The 11776-nt window shown below is 33.3% G+C and overlaps 1 protein-coding gene across 1 annotated transcript; it reads right to left on the bottom strand.

The window, feature by feature from the left end:
* Positions 1-691: 691 nt before the first annotated feature.
* On the bottom strand, positions 692-9085 carry LOC110037763 (protein high chlorophyll fluorescent 107-like; the record flags this gene model as incomplete). Its single annotated transcript, XM_020742466.1, is given in 4 exon segments — positions 692-751; positions 1087-1392; positions 7375-7518; positions 8379-9085. Coding segments are annotated over 4 exon segments (1080 nt in total), but the record flags the coding sequence as incomplete, so codon positions are not given.
* Between the last annotated feature and the right edge of the window lie 2691 nt (positions 9086-11776).

Raw genomic sequence — 11776 nt, 5'->3', positions numbered from 1 at the left:
ATATATATATGAAAAAGTTTAGTATAAAATATTAAATTTTATAAAATAGTTTGGATTATTTTCTTGAGCCACAAACCACAAAAAATGACAAAGTTTTGAGACTTTAAACTTCATATCTTTAGGTATTACACGCTAGTATATTTACAGATACATGCAAACTCTTGATATGAGGCCAAAATGATGATGTTCATTCTTTTGTTTATCTTTGGCTATCTTTTCACTGTTTCAACCAGAGTTGGTGTATTCGTTTGTTTCATTTGTTGAAGTGGGGATTGGTTTGTCATCTTAAGTCCATGTGTTCCATTCTGCAAATCTTCAAAAATTAAGAAAACCATTGTCATCAGCTTGGCAGATTATAATAGCCATTATTTATATCCATGTAATCAGCTAAGAAAATTTTTTTTTTGATAAACATCATGCCTACAACACAATGATTACTGCACCGCTCAAATAAAAATTGGCAAGCGAAGGTTGGATCCTCTACTGTTTGCCAAGGATAATTACAAATTCCTGGGTCGATAAGCATGCTGGTGCTTCTCCTGGGTCGATAAGCACCCCATAATCTTGTTGGCATGCCCATAATCCCTAATGTATACGGTGCTCTAAAGATTTGAAAAATAAACACGAGACAACAACAAACTGCGAAGAGTAAAAAAAGGTCATAAGATTAACCTGGAGATAAAAATGTCACCTCAAATAGACTTCTAGCCAAAAGGTTGTTCTCTTGTTGCATTTCTACTTGTGCCCATGCCTGCATCAAGAAATACCGTACAAAATTTAACTCTGCCAATTTTGAAAACAATACAAAACAAGAGATGCTGGTGATCTCTACATGTGAAAGGGAGGGAAGATGAAGAACCAATGAAATGAGTAGATGGAATACTTTGTTGACAGATTGAAAATAAAAAAAACAGACTAAATATAATATTGGTTACAAAAAAAATACTAGCATACAATAGAGTTTAACACTTAATGTAACCCTCAAAGGAATGAAAGAAAAAGGTTCAGAAGTAAAACCCCAAATAAAAAGGATAAGACAAATCATGATGATGATGCTGACAAATTTGCATAAAAAGTAGCACTCACAAGCCAACTAGCGCAGCTTTTTGGATTATATTCAGTCGCCTGCTGGAAAAAATAACGAGCTTGTTCAAATCTATTTCCTTTAGCTTCAAGCAAAGCGAGTGTTTGATAAATATACTCATTCCCTCCAGAATATTTGAGTCCTTTGCCAAGTAGATTTCTAGCTTTATTCAGATTTCCCTGGTTTATCTCCAGAATTGCCCAACCATGCCAAGCTGCAACATGTCTCTTATCAGCTACTGTAGCCGCATCAAAAAGCTCTCTTGCCCTTCTTACATTACCAACCTTTTTTTCTAGGATAGCCCAGCACTGTTTGGTCAAGAATGTCAACCAACTGGATAAAAAAATTAAAAAAAAACAGAAATAAAAAAAAGCAAATGCATATTATTAAACAGAAAAAAGCATGTGCAAAAATTAATAAACAAATTTTATCTAATACATGGTTGCGAGTTTTTAACAAGAAATTAAAGGAGATCGTATTCATGCTATGGGTAACGGGCTAAACTTTGTTTACAAATGCATATTGATTAGACCTTAAACATAGAGGAAAGGCTTTCATAACATATAGTGGTAGTCCTACGACTCATTTGATCAATTCAAGATGTATCATTACTTATCTGCTGGAACTGTAGCCAGGGAAAAAATATTTCTTCTTGTATCACCAGAACAATTTGTTTGTATCCTAGGAGAAGAACTAAGATGGCATTTTCAAACAAAATGACAAAAATAGTTGTTTTGCATGTAAAGCCCCAAAATACAATTCATTTATTTAGAAGATATTAATATTAAAATTATTAGTTAATTAAAATGTTATGAACAATTTAAAATCTTAATTGAGCGGTCAAGAACAAACTGGACCAACTACTCAAAATAAATAAGTTATTGTTTTGTTTATGCAAACTAATAATTTGAAACAAGAATAAGGAAACAAATCAATTTGATGTCAATTTGATTGGACCGATTTGATTGGATTAATGTAAAATTCAATTATGGTTCTTTAAGAAAAGTGACAACAATTGGAGGCAAACAAGAAATAATGGTGTGAGAAAAAGAGAGAGGACAAGTAAGAGGGGCGAGCAAAAATTTGGATGTGAGAGAGAGGGTGAGGGAGGGAATGGAGATCGAGCAACTTGTTGGGGCATGAAAATGGTAGCAAGAAAGTAAGCCATATGTGAGGGCAATTGCAGCTAAGCATGCATAACAGATTCAAGTGCATAAGAAGATAGGTCGAGAAATCACCATTGGCAAGCAAGGTCAATTCACGACAGAATAATTACCGAGATTTTTCCCCTTCTTTTTCAATAAAAGTTGAATCTTACTCATATGATTATAGTTCATCGTTTCGAAACATAAGCAAGATATAATAAAAATTCAAGTTTTCTGAGAGAAAATTAACATAATTTATGGAAATGATGATAAAGATTCATTTAAGAAATTGCAAAATCTTGAGAGTTGAGTTGAAAATTACTTATTCCTTTTTTTCTCTTATTTTTCCTCCCCAAGCAAGCTAAATCTTAAACCCATGTTTCTATAATTCATGTTTAAGATAAAATTGATTTTAGTTAGCATTCAATTATAAATTTTCTTTTTGTTTGTTTGAAAGGTTCTGTTAAGAGCCTAATATGGTAAAAGAAATTACACAAAATGTTAAAGTTGATAACTAAATTAGAAATTGAATTACGTTTTATAAATATAATCATACGAATATCATATTAATAGATATGAGAATCTATGGTAAAAAGATATGTCTGAATGCACATGTTCAATCATGTGTCTATTTAATAAATCTTTCGATTATTTTATATTATAATTTTATGAACTATATTGTAAAGTTACTTCAATATATTTGGAAGCGGTCCTATTTTAAATTTAAAAAAAAATAATTAAAAGTGAATAATTATGAGAATTTGTAAAGCTAGCTATAAGTCCTTAGTAACAATGATATATTATGCTTGCTGAGCAAAATTAAACTTTAACTTAAGAGACAATATAATTAAAAGAGGAATTTAAGTAAGCTAATATGAATTTCTTACATGTAGTTGCAAATATAAATAAAGACATAAACATTAATCATCAGATCAAACAAGCTAAGGCTAATATGGGTAATCTCATTCTTGGATTGAAGTAATAATTTCTTTCTCCGAAAAACATGTTTATAATTGAGTTGTTTATGTTCCCTACTCTATTAAAATATTCTATCTCAAATGACTTACAAAAATTTATCTCTCTCATTCAAATAATTTCTCATATTAGAATGAATGAGTTGTATGTCTCTAAGTTATGTCTCAACTACCTAAAAAAATCACAAACTAGTTTATACAATGTTCCCCAAATATAGATATTGCATGTTGTAGCAAATGAGAAGAAAATGATTCATAAAGCAATAATGTTAAGAATTATAATAGAAAATAATTTATTCCAATAAGAAGTTATGAGAATAAATTATTTCCTTAATATAAGGAGATATTTTCTTTCCTATTTTATATTTATTTACTTGGATTAATAATTATTATTTTCCTATTTCATGTTATTTCATATATCTCCTAATAATTAATATGAATTGATTATTGGAGATATTATGTGATATATCCTTCATTCCATATTATTTTCTTTTTATTATTTTTCCTACTATAAGATTCTTGTAAGGGTTATTTATACCCTCGTTCATATCAATGAAACAATATAGCATTCCACTTTATTCTGCATTATTCTGAATTTCAACATGGTATCAAAGTCAAGTTTCGTACCCTAGCCACCAGCCCTCCTTTGAGAATTGTCGGACTCCCTTACTGTCATCATTTGTGCAGGAAGGGAGGGACACTTATCTTGATATTTGAAACTACGATTTGTTCATCTTCTCCAATCCCTATCCATTCCCGCTAAAGGAGAGTCAATTGGGCCATCTCTCCGTCTCGAAAGCCCAATTGCTGATCCGATAAGGGCTTTTCCTGTTTCCCATTCGGAGAAGGGCAAGCGTTCACTATCTTATCCCCAGCATGGCGTGCGCCCGTCGGCGGCGCAAGTTTTTCAATGACCTCATAGCTGGACCACTACGTCGATGGCAAATCATGCGCTACATTCTTCTGTAGATGCAGTTGCGAAGCAGCGAGTGTCTCCACCTGATTATTTTGGACAGCAAATGACAATTCCTCGGCAATCTGGTCATAGGAAGGGTAACTTCAGTTTTGAGGAGTATCGGCCCTCGCCTCTGTTCTTGACGTCTCCTACTCCATCTCCGCCTATCAATGCGACTAATGTCTTGCATGCTAGATTGCGATCAGAGACTCCTCCAGTCAGCATACTGCAACAAATGATGGGGAGGAACCATCTGCGCACTCCTAACTTTTCGAATCCGACTAGAAGCTTGTTGCCACCGCCATCGCCTAGAAATGCACAGGTTGATGTTTTGGAGGATTCTCCTTCTCCGAGGACTTTCAGAAAGTTATGGGATCTTACTTCAATTCTGTATACGGCTCCCAAGAAACCATGATAGCAAGATGTTTTGGAGTTTGGCCAGACATTACCGCAAATCATTCAAAAACTTCCTGCGTTGTATCCTCCTATGTTGGCACCAATGATGGGGCTCCAGCTAAGGCTGCACTAACGATGTTGCCACCCGCCTCATCATCATCTCGTCAGAGATATCGCTGACGTGGATCAGACAATGCCGGCAAAATCCATCGTTAGTCATTTCTCCTGCAGTATTTTTTTTCTTCCCTGCCCAAGCGTCAGGGGTAGATGCGTTTCCAGCCGGTCATTTCTCCTGCAGTCTTTTTTATTCCCTGCACAAGCATCAGGGGAGCTGCATTTCCAGCCTGCCCTTTCTCGTGCAGTATTTTTTTCTTCCCTGACCCAAGCGTCAGGAGGGAACTCTGTTTTCAGCCGTCCTTTCTTCTGTTGCTTTCTATGTCAGCAGAATTTATTGGGTGTGATTTATATGTTTTCTCTGCAACCAACGACAACCGCGGTCAACTAAAAGTAAGTTTTCCTGTAGGTTGTCTCTTTCCATCTTTCCCTATTAACTCAAAATTCTGTCAAGCCTGAATCCATCAAATTCAACCAAGTCTGAATCTCTCTTTTACGCTGAAACATATGGCTGACAAAACTCAAAATTAAGTCAAGCCTGAATCTAGTACATTCAGCCAAGCATGAATCTAGCAAAATTCAGCCAAGTTTGAGTCTCTCTCTACGCCGAAATGCATGGCAAACAAAACTCAAAATTCAATCAAGCCTGAATCTAGCAAATTCGATAAATTCGATAATCCAAATGAAATTCGATAATCCAAATGACCAATTTTTCTTCACTATTCAGCAAGTTATGAATTATTAACATACAGTTCAAATTTGAGAGGGGTTGTTAAAAATTATAATAAGAATAAATTTATTCCTATAAGAAGCTATGAGGAATAAATTATTTCCTTAATATAAGAAAATATTTCATTTCCTATTTTATATTTATTTCTTTGGATTAGGAATTATTTGTTTTCCTATTTTATGTTATTTCCTGTGTCTCCTAATAATTAATATGAATTGATTATTGGAGATATTAGGTGATATATCTTTCATTTCATATCATTTTCTTTTTAAGATTCTTGTAAGGGCTATTTATACCCTCGTTCATATCAATGAAGCAATATAGCATTCCACTTTATTCCAAATTATTCTGAATTTCAACAAATACTTGTGTATTTGTTGAAAGTTGGTGTCATCCCATTTAGATACTAGCTACGAATGCTAAGTGCTACATTCACATTATGTTATACACATGTACTATATTTAATATGTCATACACATTGTCGGTGATTTTCACCTTTTTCCATTGGCAATAGAAGATGATAAGTGCTACACACCACTATGCCGATAGAAGATGTATCAGCCAATATTAAGTTAAGTGCTTTTCCACTATAACATATTAAATATATAAACTATGCCCCATTGTGTTGATAAGGGATGCATCGGCCAATGACAAATTAGTTTTATGTTTAGACGGTCTCCTAAGATGAATACATAAGTATATACTAAAAAAGAAGTGATATGATAAGGTCATTTCAAACATCAAATGTATCCTCTTTTTGTTAAGTTGAATGATATAATCCATTTATTAATCATAACTCTAACAACAAAGCAATATTTACAATCAGTATTAAAATGAAAAAGCTAGGTTCTATGATTACTTCACAAGTTAAAAATGATGAATATCACTTCATCTTTATTTGTGTTACTACAGATTAGAACTATCATTTACCCACTGAATTATATATTTATAAATAACTCACACCAATTAAGTAATAATTATTTTTAAAAAAACCTCACTGAATTAAATGGATAAAAGAAAAGATCATGTTTACAAAAGGCAGGCTTGATAGGTATTTATAAATAAATTATATAAGTTAGTATGTATTTTGTAGTACTTTTAAATTTTTGTAATTTTCGTTACTTTGAGATAAATGAAAGCTATGGCTTAGTGGCTCTTTAGGCTATTAGAAGATTTGTTTTGAAATATTTGTTAGACAATTTATTATTGTATGTCGTAAACACTTAAATCCCATCTGGCCACTCTCCTGCTTTAGAATTCTAGGCTCTCACGAGACAATGCACTCCATGGATAAGCAAAAAAACATAAGAACTTGCAAATCAGTCATGCATGTAATTCAAGTTACTGAAGAGGCTAAGGATACGTTGCTGAGAAACCAAAACTCTACTTAATTAGAAGTTCATCAGGTAATTCAACATTAGCATAATAGGATTTCATTTGTAACACAAAGATCCATTTTTAACTTTCCAGATGACGGTAAAACCCCTGCCCTTTAAATATACTGAATTTAGAATGAGAGAATTGTATCCTTTCCCCATCCAGAGATAACGACCTCCACAGTGTTTGCAGTGTACTCTTAATCCATTTTAGAGGATTACAGACTAAAACGTCCTTTGTAAGACTCAATTCTTGAGTCAACAAAAGTGCAATAATCTGTCGCAAACATAATCATTTTAAAGACATATCAAAACCTTGATGCATGTCTAAAAAAGAGCTGAACATTGCCTCATGTGTCAAGCTCATAGAACATGCACAACACAAAGCCTCGTCAATAAACCCTAACCTAAATGTGGGCCTCATCACATCGACATTAGAAAGAACAGCTTGACCTCTAGAGGGAGTTCCCATCAGCACCTTTTCAAAAATGTGTGTTTGATAAAAGGTGATCTACAGTATGTCCTAGGAAGCCACAAAAATGATAACTAAAAAGCAGCATATGATTAAGAAATTAATCAGAATATAAGTGAGCTACAAACCTGCCAAATATAAGGGTTGTCCCCTTGTGTTGCTTGAGACCCTCTTTCATACACAGACCTGGCTTCAGCAAATTTTGACTGCTTAAATAGAAGTTTTCCTAGGGCAACGTAAGCTCGTCCATCTTCAGGCCAAAAAAAAATGCACTGCAAGTAAATGCAAGCTATTAAATGTTAAGTTCCAAAAAGTTGCACCATAAAAATGTGAAACAACAAAACTATAAACGTTTGAATTTCAGCAAATAAATGAATAAATAAATAAGCTGCCCTTCATCACCCAACCAATTCCAATCTCCAACTATAAACGTTGCTAACACATTCCTAAACAATATTTTCTGCTAATTTATCTGATTGATGTAGCTTAAGTTGGAAGGTTAACCAAAAAGCAGCATTTAAAACTTATGATCTGAAATAAAACAATTTTTGAGGAAATGGGAAGACCAATTATCTTGCTTGAGTAGCATGTTGCAAAAATTAATAAATAAAATAATTCAAACTCCCATATCTCAAAATTAGTAATAAACAATTACATCAATGGTGTTCTAACAACAATGCCAGGCATATTTATAGCGAAGAATATAATGTAGCAGAGCTAATTCAAGGTTCTAAGTTCAAACGTTGATAGATGTAAAGGAATAAATATAATCATTGTAAATGTTTAATTTATTCATTTTTTTGCTGGTCCTCTTTATAATTATTCAATATACATTTAGTCGGCATAGCTTGATTTTTTATGGGATTACTGTAAACTGTTTAAAATCAAAATCCAGGAATAAATTTTGCTGCTTCAATAAGAAAGATGAAAGGCTTATATTTAGTGCATAAATCATCAAAACATAACGTTTATTCGAATCATATGATTTCTTCCACCTCGTTGCTGAAAGGAAAATTTAAATCAACCTTTACTCAGAATCAAATATATTAGTGTTACGAATATGTAAGTACTCAATCTTTCCCTAAAAATGGAAATAAATAAATAACTCCCCTTAAGAGCTTGAATATATCACCTTCTGTAGAAGCTCCTCAGCTTGCTTGAGCTGGAAAACCCTACACAAAACTTTGGCCCGGTATAGTCCCAACTCCAAGTTGATCCCCAGAGGTCTCTCTTCAGAAGCTACACTCCTTTCCGGTTCAAAGATGGGCATCTTTTTGGCAAACTCAGAAAGCCCTTGATCAAGCTTTGAAGTTGAAGAATAGCCACCCTTCCCAACTTTCCCACTGGTAAAGCTATCATTAGAGTCAATATCCTCCTTGATGGGCCTTCGAACGAACAAATGCGACCCCTCCAAAGTCTCCTTGAGTTCATTTGTTTTTCCTTTATCTTCTTTTTCCCTTTCTTCATCTTTGTCATCCTGGGATTCCGACAAGACTATCTGCTCCTGTAGAGGCGATACCGAACACGTTTTGGACGATAACAGAGTTAATTTTAGCAAGGGGGCGATCGCAAGAACATTGATCGGAACGTTCGCGAGAGATCGGGAGATATTAGAATTAGCATTAGGAGTAGAACAAGAGCTTGGAATGGGGGAAGAGTTAAAGAGACTGATTTGGGATTTCGAAGGTGAGAAGAACTGCATCCTGCCGAGAGCTGCAATTCTTATCGATATGGTGGGATTTTGACGGAAAAGTGGAATTCAATTACGATGCACCCGCACCCTTCCGAGCATGAACAACGATAGCTATCTCTCTTTGGGACTGAAGGGTGGCCGATAAATGGCCACGTTCGTTATCCGGTTGGAGGGGGGGGTTTTTATCCCGGCTCCAGCCGAATCCGTTAGAATTCGGCCCGCAGAAACTTTTAAGACCCAATTTGTTACTTCGATCAAAAAATTATATCCAATTAAATATATGGGATTAGAGGTGCTAAATCGAGTTAGGGGATTAGGTTCAAGTGTGACTCGAAAATAATCCAAATCAAATAGGGTCAGCCTAAATCCAACCTGAATAATGAACGGGTTGAAAACCAAGACCCGAACTCCAAAAGAGAAATTATTAGCATCATAGATGGATCCAAGACAATACTAAACTCCCTATGCAAATAGATATTAGGATCAAATGTGTGTAAGGAGAAGAGGAGATTGTAGATTGTATCTAGTTAAAAAAAAACATCAAGGAAGTGACAGCAAGTAATACTCATCGGAGAAGGTTGATAGCCAAAAATATAATTATAAATTATATCAAACAATAATCATAACTTCAGATATAGTAATTCGATTCAAGATCAATACCAAAAGATTATTTAATTTATCCAAATAATTTATATTGCTTGAAATTATGAAAGTTAACTTCTTGAATATTTCCAAAAACATGTAAATTGTTTATCTAACTTCTGTTGTCGAAGTCTTTGAAGAAATGGAGGTAGTTGTCGTTTTTAAATTGTTCTTCATTGGAGACATACGTTTTTCTAAGTTTTGGGGAATATCTTCCTCAGACGTTTCAATTTCCTTTTCTTCTTTCTCAACTTCAATCTATTTTTGAACTCTAGCCTCCAATTCTCTTCCACAACCTTCTGTTCCACAACCTTAACTTGCTCTTTGTTCTGGTCTTTAGGATTAATTTTTGTATCACTAGGAAGAATTCCCTGAGGTCTATTGCTAAGTGCATTAGCAACTTGTCACAGTTTATTCTTAATTTTTCTAATTGTGGCTCCTTGACTTTGCAATTAATTACTCATATTAACAACACTTCTTCTATAGACAACTTCTTCTCCTTAAATTGTTGGTTACTATTAAATCTTGGAAGATAAGTTGGTCTATTGTTAGTACTACCCTGGTTGTTCCAGTTTCCCAATGAGTTCGCTTGATTGTTCTCCCATTGATGGTTAGCACCACCAGAATTATTATTCTAGTTAAAGTTAGGGTGTTTTTTACAATTTAGGTTGTAATAATTAGAATAGGGGTTATTAGGTTTATTGTTAATTTCATTTCAAGTCTCGAATGTAAGAATGTTAGAATCACCATTTGTCCTAATGAATTTTCTTCAATCACTGGAGGTGTTTGAGATAAATTCATTCCAAATTGATCTTTCTTGATTTTGTAGCAACATGAACACTGACTATTCTTTTAAGATTTACCCTTTTAGAGGGTCATTGAAAATTATTAGTAGTCATTTTTTCAATTAAAGAATATGCTTCATCAAAAGGCTTAAACAGTAATGAACCATCAGCAGCAGTACCAATAATAGATCTAAGAGGTCAGCATTGAATGATATAAATTCATCAAAAGGCTTTAACATTAATTATAAAATATTTGAATTATTAACCAATTGGGCAAAGAATGATGTGGACACTTCCTAAGAAGTTCTTCAAAGTGTTTTCAAGCCTCGTATATTGATTCCCTTCAAACTGAAAAAAAAAAGATATAATATCATTTCTAAGATTAATAGTCTTTGAATGTGAAAAATACTTAGCCAAGAATTTCTGTATTAGGTCACTCAAAATTCCAATAGATCTCGGTCCTAATGATTTTAACCACATTTTAGCTTTATCCCTTAAGGAAAAAGACAAAACATAAGTCTGACAGCATCATTGGAGACATCATTATACTTAAATGTGGAACAAAGTTCTAAAAAACTTGCAAGATGTAAGTTTGGATCTTCAGATAGAGTTCTCCCAAACTATTTATTATGTATCATCTGAATGATAGCAGGTTTTAATTCAAATGTGTTAGCTTCTACGACAGAAGTTTGAATACTACGATGAATTTCATCTAACGTATGGTTAGCATAATCTTTTAATGGTCTTTACATTCTCATCAATTTGGTTTTCTAAGTTTTTATGTAAAGTGTTTGCCATCTCTTGGAAATTGTGAAGTTCTTTTTATTTTTAATTTTTCTAATAGTTTGCTCTAACTCAGAATCGTAAGGCACTAAAACTTCAGTTCCTGAATTACGCATACACTATTAAAGATAAATAACAAAAATAAGAAAACACACAAATTAAAATAATAAATATATTTATATTTATTATTATTAATAATATTATATTTAATTTAATGCACACGAACAAGCACGTATGTAAACTACACTACAATTTTTTTATAATAAATCTATAGTTCAAATAAAATTTTTTCTAGTTAAAAGTTGCGTGTTATCCTCGGCAATGGCGCCAAAAATTTGACCTAACCAGCAATTACACAATTATTCAAGTCCTGAAAGATGTCAAAAGCTTGACCCAATTTATATTAAGCGGCTAGTGTACAAAATTAATTATTATGTAAAATTGATAAAATAACTTCACACTAAGAATACTACGTAAGTATATGTATCATTTCAAGTAATATATGACTCTAATAGAGTTCTAAGTATCGATCCCATAGGGATAGGGAAAACTCTTATAAGGATGATTTTAGAAAAATCTTCTCTAAACTGCAATTAATTTTTTAGGAAATGGTAAAAAGATTTTGTG

This window comes from Phalaenopsis equestris, unplaced genomic scaffold (assembly GCF_001263595.1).
Source record: "Phalaenopsis equestris unplaced genomic scaffold, ASM126359v1 Scaffold224759, whole genome shotgun sequence".
Lineage (NCBI taxonomy): Eukaryota > Viridiplantae > Streptophyta > Magnoliopsida > Asparagales > Orchidaceae > Phalaenopsis > Phalaenopsis equestris.
The sequence above is the reverse complement of the archived record's forward strand: the minus strand, read 5'-3'. Positions and strand labels throughout refer to the sequence as shown.